The sequence below is a fragment of the Elgaria multicarinata genome, chromosome 22 (genome assembly GCF_023053635.1).
Source record: "Elgaria multicarinata webbii isolate HBS135686 ecotype San Diego chromosome 22, rElgMul1.1.pri, whole genome shotgun sequence".
Taxonomy (NCBI): domain Eukaryota; kingdom Metazoa; phylum Chordata; class Lepidosauria; order Squamata; family Anguidae; genus Elgaria; species Elgaria multicarinata.
This window is the reverse complement of record NC_086192.1, coordinates 1,736,665-1,756,849: the sequence shown is the minus strand read 5'-3', so window position 1 is coordinate 1,756,849 and position 20,185 is coordinate 1,736,665. Positions and strand designations below refer to the sequence as shown.

At 54.3% G+C, this 20,185-nt stretch overlaps 1 protein-coding gene across 6 annotated transcripts in view; it reads left to right on the top strand.

The window, feature by feature from the left end:
- The window catches only part of MYO18A (myosin XVIIIA), a 124,872-nt gene that overhangs the window by 41,764 nt on the left and 62,923 nt on the right, over window positions 1-20,185 (top strand). For all 6 annotated transcript variants that reach the window (XM_063146401.1, XM_063146400.1, XM_063146398.1 and 3 more), the window contains 11 exons: window positions 1,290-1,399; window positions 1,494-1,670; window positions 1,925-2,135; window positions 2,819-2,961; window positions 3,737-3,837; window positions 4,412-4,475; window positions 4,990-5,134; window positions 10,733-10,906; window positions 12,161-12,251; window positions 12,989-13,181; window positions 14,640-14,726. In XM_063146401.1, the coding sequence (XP_063002471.1) occupies window positions 1,290-1,399; window positions 1,494-1,670; window positions 1,925-2,135; window positions 2,819-2,961; window positions 3,737-3,837; window positions 4,412-4,475; window positions 4,990-5,134; window positions 10,733-10,906; window positions 12,161-12,251; window positions 12,989-13,181; window positions 14,640-14,726 (1,496 nt within the window). The remainder of the gene's footprint in view (window positions 1-1,289; window positions 1,400-1,493; window positions 1,671-1,924; window positions 2,136-2,818; window positions 2,962-3,736; window positions 3,838-4,411; window positions 4,476-4,989; window positions 5,135-10,732; window positions 10,907-12,160; window positions 12,252-12,988; window positions 13,182-14,639; window positions 14,727-20,185) is intronic.

Sequence of the window (20,185 nt, the reverse complement as noted above, 5' to 3'; positions counted from 1 at the left end):
GGGATTCTTCTGCATGCAAATCGGTTGCTCCCCCGCTGTGCTACAGCGCCTCCCCACGGCTTTCCCCTCTGGGGGCTGGCTTGAGGGCTGGGCTGGGGCCTGTGAGAGGGCAGCGCTGCAGCCGTCGTCCTCAGCCATCCTGGCAGGCTGTACTGAGGGTGATGAGAGGGGACACCTGGCTGTGCTACCAGCCCTGCTGGAAGGACACTTATTTTCTTCTCCTTCCCTCACCATCCCCTTTTCCTTCAGTGTTGTGTCTTCCCAGACTGTAATCCACTCCTGTTTTACTGATTGCATGTAAGCTGCTCCGACAACTTTTTTTTACATGAGGAGCGAAATAAAAATAGTTTAGATAGCATGGGGAGACATTCTCTTTCAAAACGCTGGAACCATTTTTATATTGTATTTTGCATTTGTGTTTTTAACTTGTTGGTTGTTTTATGATGGTTTTAATTTTTGTGAACCGCCCAGAGAGCTTCGGCTATTGGGTGGTATTAAAATGTAATGAATAAATAAATAAACCGTGGATTGCCGGTCAATCTAACTATCTTCCCACAGTGGAGGGGAGGGAACAGTTTTCCTCCCCCAGGCCAAATGGAATTAACAAGGAACCTTCCGAATCCACTAGCTTGGAAAGCAGAGAGGGATTCGCAGGGTGGGTGGAGATCCCAGGGAAAGCCTGGGCAAACCATTTAGTGTTTGGCTGGGCCACTAGGTGGTAGCATCGTTTCGATTCCGAGGTTTTAGCTATTTATTTATTTATTTATTTATTTATTACATTTATATACCGCCCCATAGCCAAAGCTCTCTGGGCAGTTTACGAAAATTAAAAACAATGAGCATTAAAAGCAAATATACAAAAAAATTAAATTTTAAATTTGGGGGGGGGCGGCTTGTGATGTGTGCAAGCGTTAGTCTGTGAGCCGGCTTGTACTTCATGGCAGCCCACTGTGGCTTAATTTACCCACAGGGACTGCCGTGTTGTGCCGAGTGCCATTTTTGCATGGTGCTTGCGGGTGCCCGGCTTGCCATGGCTTGTCATGTGTGAACCCAGGCGGCAGGGGTGTTGGAGGGTTAGACAACCCTCAGATAACCCTAACACAAGCCACAGGCTATGTGAGGGTTGTCTAACTCTCAAACAAACCACGACAAGTCCCGGCAAGCCAGAGGCCCAGCAGCTCCTGGCACGCCGCAACATCCCCGTGGGTAAATTAAGCAACGGTGGGCTGTCGCGTTGTGTGAACTGGGTCAGTGCGTCTAATAAAATGTGCTGCGTCCCTGTTCTACAGCAAGCCAGCTAAAGACTGATGCTGCTGGTCTTCTACCTGAGGGGAAGGTCAAGGTGAAACTGGACTATGATGGGGCTGTGCTGGAAGTGGACGAAGACGATGTGGAAAAGGTAGGCGCTGCGTCCTGCCGGGAGCAGAAGGTGGGATTTGCTCCTGGTTCTGCCCATGCGAATCGGTTTCCTTCTTTCTCTCTCTCTCCCCTAGGCCAATCCTCCATCATGCGACCGCGTGGAGGACCTGGCCAGCCTCGTCTACCTCAACGAGTCAAGCGTCCTGCACACGCTGCGCCAGCGTTACGGGGGTAACCTCATCCACACGTACGCTGGGCCCAACATGGTGGTCATCAATCCTCTCAGCTCTCCATCCATGTACTCGGAGAAGGTGAGCGTGGCAAGGAGGTTTCAAGCACAGCAGGGGCTTCCTCGTCAACTGGCCTTTTCCGCTGCAGATGCCGGGGATCGAACCCGGGCCCTTTTGCCTGCAGAGCGGAGGCTGTGCTACTGAGCTGCAGCCTCCCCCCCTCTCTCTCCCCTTCTCTCCGGCGCTAGACTTGCCCTGTCCTGTAAGCCCGGCTCGCTGCGTTCTCATTCGCCAGTCCTCTGCCTGTCTTGCTAACGCAGCCGCTTCCTCTCCAGGTGATGCACATGTTCAAGGGGTGCCGCAAAGAGGACACCTCCCCCCATGTCTACGCCGTGGCCCAGGCTGCCTACCGGAGCATGCTGATGAGCCGGCAGGACCAGTCCATCGTCCTGCTGGGCGGCAGTGGCAGCGGCAAGACCACCAACTGCCAGCACTTGGTGCAGTACTTAGCCACGGTGGCCGGCAGCTCTGGGAAGGTCTTCTCCGGTGAGTGCAGCTCCGGTTCCTTCTGCAGGCTGGTGGGGCGGAGGCAGACGGCAGAGGAACCAAACACGTGGAAATCAAGACCTTCCTGTCGTGCCGGACTTTGCCCTCCAGCCAGACTGATGCTCAAGGCGCCGGTGCCTGAACCGACTGCTTGGCATGTAACGCAAGGGCTCTGCCACAGAGCTGTAGTTCTCCCCCTAAAAACAAAATAAGGTCCCAGTCCCCATTGTTCTGAATGAAAGGTTGATTTAAATAGGAACAGAGGAAGCTGTCTCCTATGGAGTCTTTCCTGCTTCTGCAACCTCCAGCAGCTGGGGTCCTTATCTTTCTCCCGGGCTGGTGGCTCATTTGGATTTGACCGTCTTCCCTTCCCAGGCTTCCACTGATCCAAAACCATCGGCACAACGTTCACAGTGATACGAACTAACGGGCCGTTCTGCACACTTTAACAATATCCCTCACTCGGAGTTGAGAACTTTGCATGTCACGTTGCCACAGTGCAGCCACAGCTCTGTGTGTGCGCGTGTGGGTGGTAGCAATTGGGTCGGAGGTGCTAAGTACCCCTTTTGAGATGACCTAGGGTTCACATGTGCTCTCCAGTCCATGCGTGTGCGTGCGTGTGTGCATGCATGCACCTCTGAGCCTGTCTCGCTGCATGCTTTTCCTTGCTTGTGCCTTGGCAGTGGAGAAGTGGCAGGCGCTGTACACCATCCTGGAGGCCTTTGGCAACAGTGGCACGAGCTTGAACGGCAACGCCACACGCTACTCTCAGATAATCTCGCTGGACTTCGACCAGGCTGGGCAGGTGGCGTCCGCCTCAGTGCAGGTGAGGGGTTGGGGGCCTTGCACGTCCATCACCTACGTTAATTGTCATCTATCTGTATCTGTCTGTCCATCTATCTTTCTCTCTCTCTCTCTCTCTCTCTCTCTATCTGTCCATATTTGTGTATTTATTTACCTATCTCTGTCTGTCTGTCTATCTGTCTGTCTATCCGTCTGTCTGTCTATCCGTCTATCTATCTATCTATCTATCTATCTATCTATCTATCTATCTATGTAATTTTACTCTCCCTCTCTCTTTCTCTCTCTCTGCCTATCAATTATATGCCTACCTATCTTTGTCTATCCTTGTCTATACGGAAAATAGCTGCCTATTTCTGGATTGCTGATCCCTCACAAGCATCACTGAAGGGCGGGGGACATTTAAGTGCTTGTTGTGGGGACTGCAGATGTGGCGTTCCTTCAGCAGTGAACAAGTCAGGCCCTTGTAGACACTGACTCGTGGTGACCCTCCAGGGTTCCAGCAGGATTCCTTCCTAACCCTCCTTGGCGACGCTGGGAATTGAACCCGGGACCTTCTGCATGCAAACCAGGGGGCTCTGCCATTCCAGTGGCTGGAGGTGGAACGGGCTCGCCAGCCACGCTGCCACTGCTGCAGCAGTCGCAAGTCAAGCCCTTAACCTCGCAGAGCTAACTAGATGCAGCGGCAGCAGGGAGGAGCCGGGCTGTCGTGGGAGGTTCTGTTCCTGGGGCCAAGATGGATGCCCTCTGGCTCTGTCCCACGTACCCTTCCCCCCCCCCCCCCTCACTGTGTCCCTCAGACGATGCTGCTGGAGAAACTCAGGGTGGCCAAGCGCCCTGCAAACGAGGCTACGTTCAACGTCTTCTACTACCTGCTGGCCTGTCCAGACAATGCTCTCCGGTAAGGACGCTGCTGCTAGAAGAAGGACCCTCTTCAAGTCTTCCCCAACTGGGTGCCCTCCAGATGTGTTGGACTGCTTACTCCCAAAACTCCCCACCCAGGTTCCCAAGCAACTAGTGCACACAGCCTTACTGTCTCTGATACTGCAGGTAGCACATAACCATTAGGCCTCATAGCCCTTGATCACCTTCTCCTCCAGGAATTGATCCAACCCCCTTTGAAAGCCATCCAGATGGGTGACCATCACTCCATCTTGTAGTGAATCCCATAATTTAACTCTGTGTTGTGTGAAGCATTCCTTTTCTCTGTCCTGAATCTCCCACCAATCAGCTTCATGGGATATGACCCCATTGGGTTCTAGTATTTGGGGAAGAAGGAGACCAGTGTTTCAGGGGGTGCTGTGCGTGTGCCTGTGTGCCTCTGTTGACCAAGGTAGAATCTCTGCTTTGGTTTGCTCCTAGGTCAGGCGTCCCAGTGCCTGGAGGGGAGGGCCAAGTGGGTCTTTCTCTACCAGGCATTTGCCTCCGGTGCTCTCTTACTTCTTCCTCCTCCTCCTCCTCTTCCCGTTTCCCAGGACGGAGCTGCATTTCAACCACCTGGCTGAAAACAACATCTTTGGGATTGTGCCTCTGTCCAAGGTAATCCGCACGGCAGAACCGGTGGAGTCCTCCTTACAGTAGTGCTTTGCAGCTGCAGAGCAGGTCGAGTTCTGGCTGTCTGTCCTGGCCAAGCCAGCATCCTTGTGGGGAGGGAGAGGAGAGGCCCAGTCTTCATGCCACGATGGGACACATCCTGCCCCTGAGGCCTGCAATCAACTGGCTTTGTGGAACGCGGCGGAGAGCACACATCCTGCCAAGAAGGGCGGGGAGGGGAGAGGGCCTCCCCTCCTTCCTGAGGACTTTATGCAGATTTTTAATTAAAAGCTTAACGGGCTTTTGTTCCTGCTCCCATAATGAGCAGTAAAGGGGGTGGGGGGAGGCACTGAGCAGGCGTACCTTAACCCTCATGCCAGGCAAGCCAAGAGAGGGGCTGTAACCCTCTTGGCCCACGGCAGGTGGCCTTTATTGAGTGGTGATAAAAATGGGCAACCCCGTGCTTTTGACGCGGAGCCGATTGATCCTCTTGTTCCCTTCTATTTCCGTTTGGTTGCAGCCGGAGGAGAAGCAGAAGGCGGCACAGCAGTTCAGCAAGCTCCAAGCGGCTATGAAAGTGATGGGCATTTCTGGGGAGGAGCAGAAGGCCTTCTGGCTTGTCTTGGGGGCCGTTTATCACTTGGGGGCGGCAGGAGCCACCAAGGGTAAGGAGCCGGGCTGCGCTGCCGTGCTCTGCTTTGTGTGCCGGGAGCAGCTTCTCTGCGTGGGGCGGGGCCTTGGCTGGAGAGGTGGGTGACTTGTGATGGTGGGGGGGTGGGGGCAGGGGAGCTCCCTCCCCTCCCCTTAAAACCCCACCCTGGGTCTCGAACCCAATTGAGATAGGTCCTGGGAGCACATCAACAAGGGCCTGCTTCCCTTCCTGGTTTGTCAGTCTCCTCCATTCCTTCCTTGCCTCCTTCTGATCTGTGAGTGTCTAGATCAGGCGTGGGGAACCTGCTTGGCCTCCGGATGACGCAACTCCCAGCGTCCCCTGGCCTTGCTGGGTGGGGCTGATAGGAGTTGCAGAGCAATCTCTGGACGGCCACCTGCCCCACCCTGAGTCTAGAGTCACCCCCAGGCTTCCCAACAGGATTTGGTGTTTTGTCTAGGAGAAGTAGCAGATAGACGAACACATTTCTATGCCACTTTTCTGCCTCTCAGTGGCCCTCAAAGGGTCTCGTGGTCAATAAAACGCAAAATAAAAGCAGCATCCGTAATAAAGCAGAAGCTATAATGCCATTATAGGGAATTGTCAATAACATAGGGAAGTGTTAAAATGTCTTAAGAAGCCAATTCCGCTCCTGTGTGCGTTCCCACCCAGCCCCGTCCCGAGAGGATAGTGAAACCTCGCCGGCCGCTGTAGCCATGACGTGTTCCCACCTTTCTCGTGGCTTTGCCAGTTGGAGGCAGAGGCCCCTGCCAGTGGACTGAACCCTGGCGTAGCTGTCCATCGTGCTCCTCCCCCTGACGCTCCAGGCAGGCTGCTCACCTTAGTTATTTCATGAGCACATTTTTACCCCTTTCTTAAAGTTAACCAAGTTCCTGCAGGGACCATTTTGAACAGAAGCAGTTGAGGGAGAGGAGAAGGGCCCCCGACAGAGCTGGTCTGTAAGCCCTGTTTCCCTCCACTCCCTCTCCTGCAGCTAGAAGAAGGACGTCTGATGGTTGAGGGAGAGTGAAGGCTGGATGAGATTGTTCTCCTTGCTTCCATTCTCTCTTTCAAAGTTTAAAACTTTACTGGGGAGGTGGAAGACGTCAGGGGAGGCTTCTTGGCGGCGTCATGAACGCCCAGCGAGCCAATCCGGGCTGTCTGAATAGCAGGCTTCTACCGCGAAGGTGCAGAGAACCATTGGTGTTCCCCCACCCCGCAAGGCTCCCGGGGATCAAATGCCTCCCTGTCGAACCCGCCTCTCTAAACACAAAAGTGGCACATCTGCTTTTACGCAGAGTCTGCCATCTTACTCAGTCACGGCCAGGAGAGGGCAGCTCAGCCTCAGAGTTCAGTGCTGCGGGCCCTGCCGCCGGGCGAGGAAAGCCAGACCACTCAAGCATGTGGCTTCTTTCCCTACAGTTTGAATCTGGAGCGGGCCCTTTGACCCTTGAATGTAGTTTCACACCTCCTGACGCACCTCCTACTGAAGCCGGGAGTGATACCCCTGTCTGTTGGGGACAAGTTTGCATATGTACCCCTCTATCCTTCAAACCTTGCAACCCTTAGCAAATAGCTTTACCTCTCCCCAGCGCTTCCAACTTTGAATATGTTGTTTTGTCTCACGTGGGTGCATGTGTGTGTGTGTGTGTGTGTGTGTGTGTGTGTGTGTAGCTCACATGTCCTTGTCCCACCAGATGTCTCTGCAAGAAGCTTTTACGTCACAGCCGCAATCTAACTCCTTCTTTTTGTGTTTGCATGGTGCATGCTGGTCCTTTGCAATGCAGATGGCGACGAAGGTAAAGCTCTCTTCTGCTCCCCATGAATTCCACCTCTTCCTCCCCGCTTGTCTCTCTCCCCACAACCCCTACGCGCGCTGCACACGGCTTCACGCCAGTGCTTGTCACATTCTGGTTCACGGGGTTAGTTCATTCGGTCTCCTCTTGTTCTTAGCTTGTTACCCTGGGAAACTGAGGCCTGTTCTGATGGGAGGGGGGGCTGCGTGCTGTCGCTGCCTAAAGCTCACACCTCTTGCTGGTGTGGCTCTGTCAGTCACACCCTTTGTGAGTGAATTGATGGGAGTGGGGAGGGACCTGTCCTTCAAAGGAAGAGTGTGGATTCCAGGTTTTGGAGGTTAAGCGCGGCACCCTGAATAGGCCTCCTTCCTCAGTGAGTCTACTGCCATTGTCATCAGCTCCTCCTCCTCCTCCTCCTCCTCCTCCTCCTCCTCATGGCTGCTGCTGGCAGAGTCTGGGAGCAAGGAGGCCATGGCCTCTGTGGCCTCCGTGGCTCCCCCCCCCCCATTGTTGCCTGGACCAGAGCAAGAGGCAGGCAGACAAGCAGGCTGCAATGCGGAAGAGGAGGAGCCACTCCAGGGCGGCAGGCTGCTGTGGTGTGGGCCCTCAGCTGGACCCTGACTGTGCTGACTCTTGGCGCCAGCCTTGCATAGGGAGGAATCTCAGAAGCTGCCATGTGCTGAGTGAAACCACGGATCCATGCTGCTTACTCTTGTGTAAGCGCCAGTAGTTGCCCTGGCTTCTTCCAGATGGACAGCTAGCAATCAAAGACAGAAGAGGCAGTGGGAAAACCCGGGAGGGTTGCAAGTGGAAGACGGCGGTGTCTGGCACCTCCGTAAAATTCTGTGAACGCGGCACGGTGATTGCATGATAAAAGCTTCATTTGGAAGCACTCCCAGGGTGCCAGGCAGGATTCTTTCCTAGCCCTTCCTGAGAGGCCGGGGATTGAACCGGGGATTTGTTTTAGCCTACAACTCCCATCGTCCTGCACAATTTGTTAGGCTGGTTGGGGCTGATGGGAACTGTGGGCCAAAATATCTGGACGGCCGCAAGTCTCCCACCCCTGTCTTAATTCTACAGTCCAAATGGACCGGGTGGAGAGACATTCTTCATAGCTGCCGCACATTTACGGGGGTCCTTTTTCTCCCGGAGGCTGGCCAGAGTCCTCGCCTGAGCACGTTCTCTGTTACTCTGCCCTTGCTCGGCGAGCATTTGGCCTGCGCAATGTAAAAGAAGGTGGGCTCTTCAGGTGTGGTCTGTTTTAAGTCATAGAATCATAGAATAGCAGAATTGGAAGGGGCCTACAAGGCCATTGAGTCCAACTCCCTGCTCAATGCAGGAATCCACTCTAAAGCATCCCTGACAGATGGTTGTCCAGCCTGAACAGCACGTGAGTATCTCTTCAGAGTCTGGGGATCAGGTTGGATGAGTCTCTCCGTACCAGCTACTTATCAAACCACCTACATGACCCCTCCCTTGCCTCCCTCTTGACGTGCACTGTGGTCTAAGACTTATGTCCTGGAGGAGGAGCTATGACTCAAACGCTTGCCATAATTTACCGTGGGCCTCTCTGTGGCTGTTGGACTTTATGGCTCTCCTGCGTCCTCTCCCGGTATTTCTCCTCTCGCTTTTTCCTGTCTCCGCTTGAGCTGGGCTGTGGAGGCAGCCAGTCGTATATATAGCACAACCGCCGTAATTTTAATTGCCGGTCTCCCCTCTGGTCTTTCACAACTCCACGTGTCAAGGGGAAATGTAACTCCTTGGGCAGCTTCGTGACTCTTTGGTATCTTAAGTGGGTTTCCCTGCTTCTTTAATTGGCCTTTGAAAATCTGCCCACCTTTGGTGACCTCTTTGTGGGTCAACCAGGGTTATTTCTTGCTCGATCTTCCTAACAGCGGGCAATGAGACGGGGTTGGGTGTGAGAGAGACCTGTGGATGGTGAAGGAATGCAGGAAGCTGCCTTCTACAGAGTCAGGCCCATCTTTCCCAGTATTGTTGACACGGACTGGCAGCAGCGACTCTCCAGGGATTCAGGCAGATGTTTTCCTGGCCCTGCTTGGAGATACGAGAGGCGAACCTGGGACCCTCTGCATGCAAAGCAGGGGCTCTACTATTGAGCTACTGTCCTTCTCCTATATATAAACCAAGATCCCAGTCCTCATGGTTCTGAGTTAAAGGGATGATATGAAAAGGAACACTAGGAGCTGCCTGGTACTGACTTAGACCCTTGGCATCCGTGACTCCTCAGGGTTCACGGCAGGATTTTTTCCTCGCCCTACCTGGAGCTAGGGAAGAGGGCTTCCTTCAGAAAATGGAAGTCTTGCCCAAGTGAGGAAAACAAAAGGGAACACAAGCTTGCACAAAGGTGATGCAAGCAAACAATAAGAGATGCAAAAAAGGATTTTGAAGAGCACATCGCCAATAATATCAAGGCCAGCAATAAAGAATTCTTTAAATATATCAGAAGCAGGAAACCAGCTAGGGAAGCAGTTGGACCGTTGGATGACAACAAAGTTGAGGGAGTACTAGAGGAAGATAGGGAGGTTGCAGAGAAGCTGAATGAATTCTTTGCATCGGTGTTCACTGCAGAATCATAGAATAGTAGAGTTGGAAGGGGCCTACAAGGCCATAGAGTCCAATACCCTGCTCAATGCAGGAATCCACCCTAAAGCATCCCTGACGGGTGGTTGTCCAACTGCCTCTTGAAGGCCTCTAGTGTGGGAGAGCCCACAACCTCCCTAGGTAACTGATTCCATTGCTGTACTGCTCTAACAGTCAGGAAGATACAGGACAGACGCCTGTGCCTGAACTGAGGAACTGAGGCAAACGGTGACAAAAGACGAAGTTTTCAACCTCCTTGACAAATTGAAAGCAAGACGGCAGAGGTTGAACCTGGGGCCTTCTGCGTGCCGGCAGTGGCTCTGCCACTGAGCTACGTCCAGTTTCCCCGATCTACTGAAAAGTGATGTTTCTCTGGTGTGGAAGAAGGTTGTGTTTGGGACGCAAGCGGCTGAGAGGGCAGCTCACCCCGCTCTTTTCCTCACCCGCCATGTTTCAAAGGAATTCCAGGGGAGAGCCGGGGGCCGCCTGATCACGTGTCCAGAGTTCAATTCGCAACGTCACCCTGCTGCCATGAAGGGAAATCCCACGCACCCTCCCCAAACCTGGGAACCCCAACCCTTCCCCTTCCTCTCTTCGTTCTGTTGCATCTCCACCGGCGCTCTCTCCTTCCTCTGTGTTCTTGCAGCCAGGCAGAGAGAGAGAGAGGGAAGCCTCTCTGCCCTTCTTTCTCTCGGCTCCCCCCTCCGCCCCTTGCAAAATGGCTCACTGCCATGATTAGCCTGGCATGAGGCATTAAGCTGTTGACCCCCAATCTTCTCTCATCAAATTCCTAAATACATTTTCATTATGTCTCCCTGCCTCCTCGTATCCACCCTGCCTCCCTCCCCCCCCGCCTCCGTGTGCTCTAATTCCGTACCGTGTGAATAATGACAAGGCCAGGCGGTGGGGTCCTGCCATGGCGAGCCCTGATAAAGCGCAGTCCCTCGCCTAATGAAATTTCCCCTGTCTCACGTGTCAAGACGGAGAGGCTTGCTCTCTCCCTGAGAGAGTCCCGCCCCTCCTCCTTCCGCGCTGTCTGGGCCCGGGGGCTCTTGGCCAACAAGGGAGAGTCGAGCATGATGTTGTGCCTCTTCGTGGATATAGATCCTTGGCCCCCCTCTCGAAATGGCTCCCCCGCTGAGCTGGTGCTGGGAAGCTGCCTCCTCCCTTCCCGGCTCGGCCCTGACGCGCGCTCTTTCTCCCTCTTCTCTTTTCAGCGGGGAGGAAGCAATTTGCTCGCCACGAGTGGGCTCAGAAGGCCGCCTACCTGCTGGGCTGCACCTTAGAGGAGCTCTCCTCGTCCATCTTCAAGCACCATCCGAAAGGGACGCTGCAAAGATCCACCTCCTTCCGCCAGGGACCGGAGGAAGCCGCACTGGCGGATGGCTCAGGTGCGCGAGGACCGGACGGGGCTGTCGCTGGGCTATGCGGCTTTTCAGACTTTCTCATCCAGCTCCTAGAAACGCACACAAACACCACTCTTTATTTGAAAACATGACTGCTAGTCCTGGTGGCTATGTGCTACCTCCAGTATCAGAGGCAGTGAGCCTACGTACACCAGATGCTGGGGAACATGGGTGGGAGGGTGCTGTTGCACCGTGGCCTGCTGGTCAACAGCTGGTTGGCCACTGTGGGACCAGAGTGCTGGATGAAGTGAACCCTTGGTCTGGTCCAGCCTCAGGGCTCTTCTGATGTTCACTGATGGGACAACGATACAGAACCATAAAGCAGCCTTGCGGAAGCACCCTCCAGACCTGTTGGACTACAACTCCCATGTTTGGGAGATGATGGGTATTGTAATCCAAGGCATCTGGCGAGCCCCACCGGTTAAGGAAAGGTGCCATAGAATGTCCCATAATTGAAAAACTAAAGAGGGTAACAGTTAACCGCCCAGAGAGCCCTGGCTATGGGAGCGGTATATAAGTGCAATAAATAAATAAATAAATAAATTAACGCGGGATAAGTGACGAAATAACTAAAACCCAAAACAGAAACAAAAGGGGTTTTTGATGAGAAATTGGCAGTCCCATTCGATGACAAAATGGCTGTGACCCCTCTAAACGTAGCAGCGGTTCCTTTTGATGTGCTTTTACAGAAGGGAAGCCCAGTCCAGATCCAGATGTTGCCTTAGGAGTGGAGGACCGAAGAAAATCTGTTGGGATGTTTTTGCTTCGACCTCACAGAGTTTACTTCGGGAGTAGAAAGGGGGCTGCCTGCTCACCCAGATTGACCTTGCATATTTAGGGCTGGATATTGCTTTCACATTGCCCTTGTAAGGACTTCCCAGCCTTCGTCATGCCAACCGGAAAGTGAAGTTGGGGGTACTTAATTTTCCACTCTAGCGTGGCTTTCAGTTCATGCCGCTGCCCAGAAGAGGAAGGTAACTCTGGAGCCTTTTCCCTGGGCCTTTTCTGTGCACGCAATTCCCTTTTCCGTTTCCCCAAAGGAGGTCTTTCTGGTGGCAGGGGGAATAGCTGCAAGGTATAACTGCAAGGTATCATCTTGGTGAAACCCGGGCTAGCCTTGTGAATTGCTCTGTAAGCAAACTTCAGTGGTCTTTGCGTTGGTCCTAAGAAATACACATTTCCCCCTTCCTGTCTTCGTCGTTCTGTGCACGGCCTGACTTGTGCCTCTCTGTCCTCCAGGCCCAAAGACCTCGGCTCTGGAGTGCTTGGAGGCCCTCGCGTCGGGCTTGTACTCAGAGCTCTTCACGCTGCTCATCTCGCTGCTCAACAGGTACGGAAGAGCCTCCTTTCCCCACGTATAAAACCTCCTCCTTTCCCCCCGCCACATCCGCAAATATTAACGAGCTCCATCAGCACAGCGAACCTTTCCAGACCCCGAGTGCATTAGCTGAGCTAATGACGACGGCAGCTTTTTACAACTCAGAGGACGTCCCCATTACGGCCCTGCCGTGTTCCTTCTGCCGAGCCGAAGGCAAGCAGCAGCCCTCTCACCTCTTGGGCCGCTCAGCCAGCACTGCACGGGCCACAAAGGGGATGGCTGTGTTGCTCTCTCCCCACCCCACCCCACCCCAGCTTCTTTTGCCTCTGCAAGATAGCGAAGAGGGAACGATTGGCTGTTTTGAGGTGGTCAGCTTCTAATTATAGCAGGGAGGGGCAACTCTGGGCGGTCCAGGGGCCATGCCCCCCGCCCTCCAATCCCTGCATCAGCTGCACCCCTCCTGTGCAGCTGGAACCCATAGGCTTCCTCCTGCTGCCCGTGGTGCTGGCAAAAAGAAAAGTTGTATGCTTGTCGCTGAAATTGAGGCACAAACAGCTACGGAGCAGCAATTAGGTCAAATTGTGTTTGTTCTGTAGCTGAATTTGTCCCAGTTACCTCTCCGTAGTAGTAAACGGATGTTTTAGCCCCGTGAATTTTGGTGGCGGGAGGCTGCCATGTGCCGCGCTCCCCTGCGTTATAAGCTGCAAGCCGAGCAGCCGCTGACTCGCCCGCCTTCTTCTCCTGCCCAGGGCTCTCAAGTCTAGCCAGCGCTCCTTGTGTTCCATGATGATTGTGGACACACCTGGCTTCCAGAACCCCGAGATGGCCGGCCAGAGCCGCGGGGCCACATTCGAGGAGCTCTGCCACAACTACGCCCAGGAGCGCCTGCAGACGCTCTTCCACGAGCGCACTTTCGTGCAGGAGCTGGAGCGGTACAAGGAGGTACGGCCTGGTTCTCGGGTGTGTGACCCCCCCTCCCCCTTCCCCCAGGGACCCAGAGCAGCAGGCCAGTCCCTGACGGCAGCAGCCGTGCCTGAGTCCGCTCTCGGCTGCAGCGGCACAGAGAGGCAAGAGTGCTCCAGGTAGTGTTCAGGGAGCTCTTCCTCTCCTCCGGCTAATCCCCTTTTTTCTGCGCTGCCTCCTAATCAAGACCCTGTAGAATTCGGCTGATTAAAACCGGAGGGAGCAGCCTCCTCCTAGATGCCCCTATTAACCCTAATCAGTAGTTCCTGATCAGCCGCCCTCATAGAAGCAGGGGGGTTTCATGTGGGTCTTCTCCGTCATTCTCTTCCCGCACTTCTAAAATTCGGCCGGGGCTAATCCATTAGAATCCTTCCTGAACCTGGTGGCGTCTGGCTCTGCTGGGAATGCTGGGTGATGCAGCCCAACGCAGCCAGATGCCACCAGGCTGGGGAAGGCTGCTTTGGGGTCTGTTCCCGCAATGGCTGCAAAACCTCAACCCCGTAACTGTTTTCCGAGTCTCCCGGGGAGGCGTTGCTACTGTAGTGTCCCGGTGTGCATCATGCACCCATTCCCAAGTCTGCTAGCATGGCAAGAGAGGTGATGGAAGCTCACTCTCCTCACCCGCAGGGAGGGCTGCCCCTTGCACGTCCATGTGGGCGGCTGCTTTGGGCTTCCCTCCGCCCCATCGGCCCTCGCCTGAGCTGGGCATGATTGGATCCTTCCAGAATGACCTGCCCTTGCAGGGAGGCTGCCCGTGGCATCCCTCTGCATGGTCCTGCTCTGGCCGGGTATCCTTCTAGTTAGGAGCCAGTGCAGGGTGTGCAAGGGAGCCAGTGTGGTCTACCCCCTCCCCCAATAACTCTCTGGATCTCTCCTTTTAAAAAAATCTTTGTGAGGAGAAACTCAGTGGAGTGAGTTGGCAACGGGTGGGTAGAAGGAGAGATTACGGTTGGTGTTTCCAAGCTTCTCTTGGCCGCTCTTGAGAGCTAGGAATATGCCTTTTTTATAAAAAAAAAAGAACACTTGAATTTTTGTCAGATTCTCGGGCAGCGGGGCAACCCTTCAGGCCCTGCCGTTGGGTGAGGGGGACACACTGCCAAAAGCTGTGTTGTAGGCAAACCCTCCTCTCAAACCATGCAGGGAGCTTTTTGCCCTTCCCCCCACCAACACATGGATTGCAGGTCCCAATTCTGCTGCCCCCCACATCTCTTTTCGCAGCAGGAATCTCCTTTCATTCAAGAACCGGTGTGGGGAGTGGGTCCACATCACAGGAAACCCCTGTTGCGTGTGTGAATTTGCCCTGTAGATCTTTTCTGACTAATGCACTGACCACAGTCTCTCTCCCCCTCTCTCCCCCCCTCCTTCTCTGGGTGCCTTTAACTGTAATCTGTAGCCACACGGGCCACTAATCAAGCCTCCTCTGTCCGTCCTCTCTAGGAAAACATAGAACTTTCCTTAGATGCCTTAGAGCCTAATACATCTGGCTCTGTAGCCACAGTAGACCAAGCGTCCCACCAGGCACTGGTAAGCTGCATGCGAGGGTTCTTCCGGGGGATGGCTGCCACTCTCTGTTCCGTTCCATCCCTCCCTCTGCTCCCTTCCCTGCACCGGCCTTCCAACGGCGAGGCTGCGCAGTTTGTGCTTTCTGCGATGCCCCTGGGGCCGAGAAGGGGCCTAGACCCTCTCGTCTTTCGGCTGAGCAGCAGGGACTCCCTCGTAATGCAGCGAGGGCCCCCCTCTTTGCTTGCGCTCCCCAAACAGGACGGGGATGGTTGGGTTGCCAGCATGCCTCTCGGTCCTGTGGCTCTTCGAAGGCAAGTCTTGAACAATCTGGGCACACTTTCAAGGAGACCAGGAGCCAAAGCCTATGGTGGGAGTGGGGTGGGTGGGACTGGGAGCATTGCAAGATTGGGGAGAATTTTTAGCTTCAAGGCCAGCGAGGAAGGAACTTGTGCCGGATGAACCAGCCATACTGGGAAGCTTCTGTTTGTTCGTTTGGGGGCTTCCAAGGTGTTTCCGTACAGCGTGTGGCTAGAAAAGTCTCAAGCCTTGCCTGGCTGGATTGCACCAGAGTCCTGTCTAGTCCTGTGTCTGTTTGCAAAAGCAACAAGCTGAGGGGAGCTGTGAAGCCCAGAAGCAGGACGTGGTGGCACTAACCTGGCCTGTAGCTTGTGCTGTGCCTGTGATATTCGGAGGTATACTGCCCTTCTATGTAGAGCCTCCGTGTGGCTGTCAATAGGCCTCCATGAACTCAGCAGCTCACATGACTTGAGTCCTCCCGAGCTGTTGCTCTGCAAATACCCTATTTCTTCGATACTAAGACACACTTCCCCCCCCCACCCATATAAACATCTCTAAAAATGGGGTGCGTCTTAGAATCGCGGGTGTGTCTTAGGGTTTTTTTTCCTGTTGGTGGTACTGAAATTAGTGTGCGTCTTACAATCGAAGAAATACGGTACTTCTTCTGCAGCTTCACAGCTTCGCCTTCTGGCCTGGATCGCGGGGATTGAATTGGGGGCAGTTGAGGCAAACGTGGGTGGAACTGATTGACTCCTTGAACTGGGCCAGGTGGACTCTGGTTGCTTTCAGCTCTGAGCGTACGGACCCTGACAGGTCGAGAGGTCTGCTTGCAAGAGATACGCTGTGGGGTCAACCGGGAGGTGCTGGGTGCCTTCCCGAGCAGGCGTCCCAAACCCAGTTTGCCCTTAGATGCTGAGGGGTGTGTGTGTTTGTGTGAGGCGGGGGAAGGAGTTGCTACACCTGGAGCACGTTGGGGGAAGGAGGATGCTGGGTTGGCTACCGATTTCAGGGCCTCTTGTAGCCCGAGCCAAGGGAGCCAGCTTCCTTCCTGGCGGGAGCTGCACCTTAGCAGAGCGTTTATCCTTCCAATTAGTCAACGCTAACGAGGAGAGAGCTCTGGCTGCAGGTGGAGAGACGGCTGTCAGGGCGAGTTAGGGCTGCGCTCTGATCTGCCTGATGAGCAAGGGGGCACGTCCGTCCGTCTGCGTGTGAGGGTGTGTGTGTGTGTGTTTGCGAGAGAGAGAGAGAGAGAAGGGCGCGTCGCAGCTCCGACTTCATGCCTCTGCATACCAATCCTGAACAATCAACGCTGCGCTGGAATCCTGAGCTGACGGGGAAGATGCACGCAGGAGCATGAAATGTGGCGGTGTGGGTAAAACCATGAAAGCTCCCCCGTTGGTAGAAAGACACATCTTGGGTGTGTGGGGTGTGTGTGTGTATGACTTTAATAGTAAAACAGGGACACAGAGGAGGAGGAGGAGGAGGAGGAAAGCAGCACTTTTGTCGCTGTTCCAGCCTCCTTGGGCCTTGTGCCCTCCAGGTGTGTCAGACTGCAGCCCCCAGCATGCCCCAGCCAGCTGCCCTCTGGTCGTACGGTTTCAAGTTCCGCAATGCAGTGGCCCTGGGGTTTCGGTTTTTCTTCCTTCCTTTTTAATGGTAAAGAGCAGGAAGAGAGCGCAGATGTCATTACGTCCAGAGGGTCCCTCTGACTGGGTGTGATCAGAGGCCCTTTTCTCCTGGGCTTCAGCTCTGCCAGGCAGGAATTGTGGATATTACAGAAACCGTTTCTGGTTGAGTGGCCAGTGGGGCAGGTTTGAAGAAGTCCAGCCTTTGCTTCTCTCAGTCTTGGCTTGCTCCTGCCAGTGCAGCTGTGGAATAGTTCTGGGGTGCTGGTGGAACCCGACCCCTTCTGCAGTTGAAGAAGAGTTCTCTCCCCCCCCCCCCGCAAATATCACTCTTTCGACCTAGGAGACAATTTCTTCCTTTCTCTGCTCACCTCTCTGGGTGCTTCCAGACAGAGGGGCGCATAACCATCACAAGGCCCCTTGTGCCGCTATTCTGCCTTTCCTTCCTTAATGGATTATATTTTTTTCCTGTTGAGAAAAAATTGAAGAGGAAGCAGTTGGGGAAAACGGGGCAGCTACAAATTGAAGACGCGTCACTTGGACTCTGGTAAAATTCCAAAGAAGAGGCAGGCCGGTTTGCACGATAAGAGCCTCACCTGGAAACCTCTCCCCCTCCCCGAAAGAAATGCCCAAAGCCGATAATCAGCGTGTGCCGATATGGCTGGACGCCTGCCCATTTTTGAAATGTTTTTGTGGTCCAGCTTTCGCGTCGAGCCGAGATTCCCAATCCAAGAGTGTCTCTTGAACTCACGCAGGCGCCAAGACCTTATTCCACTCCTTGCAACACGTGCAAAGGGTCATGTTTTTGGTGTATTTGACTCCACCCCTTTGCCTTCGGCTCCGCCCCTCTCCATCTTCAGCTCCGCCCACCCCCGGGATTCGGCCCCTGGCTGAAAGAGCTTCAACGCCCCTGTTGCAGAGCACCCGTGCCCAACCAGGCACCGAACTACAGCTCCTGTCCCCAGCCGGCATGGCTGATGGGGGTTGTGGTCCTGCGCATCTGGAGGTTGGGGCAAAGCTGTGCTAGAGTATGCAGTGACCTCGGAAGAGAGATGTGCGGCGGGTGGGTGACAGGGAGCGCCCCCTCCTCCCAGAGGGAGCGGGGGCTGTGTGGCTGCCACCCTCGGCGCCCATAATTCCCCTTTCCCATTAGGGTTTGGGCCCATAAAGAAGCAGGGAGGTGGTGAGGCTTGAAAGTCCCAGCTGCCACCTGTCATTCTAATGGAGGGGCCCTGTTAGCACGGCGCGGCTGTGGCGCTGATGGATCTCGGCTGTTTGTGCCACATTAAGAGGCAGAGAGAGGAGCACCTTGCTCCCCCGCCAGCCCTTCCCTTAAGCCCTCTCGGCACCGGTGACTGGCAAGGGGAGAAGCTTTTACACGCACGCATGCACATGCACGCACGCATGCTCACAAACCGCAGCCTTCTCTCAAGGCATCTCCCTCGTGCCTCTCCCGGGAGAGAGCTGCGTCCACAGAGTCTCCCCGTCCCCCTCACTGCCCCGGCCTCTCTCTCTCCCTTTCCCAAACTGGATATCCCGCTCTTTAGGCCCCTCCGCGCTCTCTCAGGGCAGTGAAAGTTTTTAATTTTTAAATAGTTAAACCAAAATGGAAAACAACGCACAAGCTTTCCTGGCTGCAGATCGCTCAACATTGAAATGATCAAGAACGGCCATAGAAAGGGTTTTGGCAGTCAACAGAGATCAGAGCCAGCCATTCTGGAAAGGAGGTGTGGCGGCACTGATACAGGGGCGACTTGGTAGATCAGGGGCCTCCAGTATGGGCCCCAACTCTTTTCCCTCGACTGCCAGTTGTTTGGTGGGTCCCTGGCTTTTCCTCCCCATTCCAAAAGGTTGAAATACCTCCCCTAAGGCCCAGTGGCTGGGAGGTTCCGCGTCCCCGTTTCCCCCCTGCTGCGTAAGGATGCTGCTAATTCCATCTCTGGTGTGGAATTTGGCTCAAATTCTGTCACCTTTGCTGCTGTGGGAGAGATTTTGAAACCGGGGGAATCGTAAATCGTTTTCTTCTTCTTTCCAAAGATACATAGAATCATAGAATAGCGGAGTTGGAAGGGGCCTACAAGGCCATCGAGTCCAACCCCCTGCTCAATGCAGGAATCCACCCTAAAGCATCCCTGACAGATGCTTCAGGGATGAACAAGATGGTCAGGGATGAACAGGATAAAGGAACTGGGCTGAGTCTGCTCTGCACTTATTATAATTGCAATTATATCCTGCCTTTTTTCCTCCAAGGAATTCAAGGCAGCGTACGTAATCCTCCTCTTCCTCTCCATTTTATCCCCACAAGAACAACCCTGTGAGGGAGGCTGGGCTGAGGGTCTGTGGCTGGCCCAAAGCACACAGCAGGTTTCCATGACCGAGTGGGGACTAGAACCCGGATCTCCCAGCCTCAGTCTGGCACTTTAGCCACTACACCACACTGGCTCTTGAAATATGCACACACACAAGCTCCTCTTGTCAGTTCCTGGGGGTGGGTGGGATGCATTGCAAGCTGTGCCGCGCGTGGCAGCATTGCTTCTTGATGATGGATAGTTCTGCCTGTGCTGTGGCAGCAACTGGAATTTCACTGAACGTGGCCCGTTCCACCCCTCCTAACTCACCTGCCATGAGGGCCAGAAACTTGCAACCTCCTTCTCCACCCGCCCCCTACTTAATTAACGACCCAGCATCTCGTAAGTTCCACGCCCAGCTCAACGCGGCCGCGCTCGTGTGTCACAATCACAGGAGCCCAGCCTTGAATTGCGGCCAAGTTTTTATCGTGCCATCGGTTGGCCTAGTTCATGGGATTTCCCCCGGTGTCGTGTTCATCCGTACGTTGCTGTTTGTAACTTTCCCTGGTTTTCCCCGCCTCTCCTCCTTGTAGAAATCCCAGGAAGACAGGAAAGACACAGTAGCTGCAAAATGCCCTCAGGAGCTGGTTCCTGTTCAAAGATTCCTCCTCTTTTTAAAAATAATCATAATCAAAACATATGGATATATATATATATATATATATATATATATATATACATACATATATATATATATATATATATATATATATATATATATATGGATGCAATGCATTTCCATCGACATGCCTTTTAAGAAAATTCTTGCAAAAGTGGAAGGGGAAATAGGCCCTTCTGAGGCCTGATTCCCAGTGGCATCAGGCCCCAGCGGCAGGACCTTGGAGGTGGAGAAGGGTGTCTAGGAAGCCAAGCAGATGCCACGGTTGTGGGCCCTGAAGGGTGAGGCACAGAAAACGAGGGGGCTGGACCCACAGGTCGCTGTGGAAGGCAGGCAGGCAGCCAGGAAATGTGAAGGGTCAGCCAAGCAGTGACTTGCACAGATTGAGGGCAGGCGGCTGAGCCAGGAGCTGTTTGGAGCAGGCAGAAGCCGCGTCCCCTCCGTCTGCATGGGGTTTGTACCCTGAACCCTCTGCAGCCCCCCTCCTCCCACACTGGGCAACGTCTAGCGTTCCCCCTCTTGACTGGCGACAGCTCTCTGGGGGCTCAGGCCAAGAGAGGAGCCTCTCCCCATCACTTGCTCCCTGCTCCT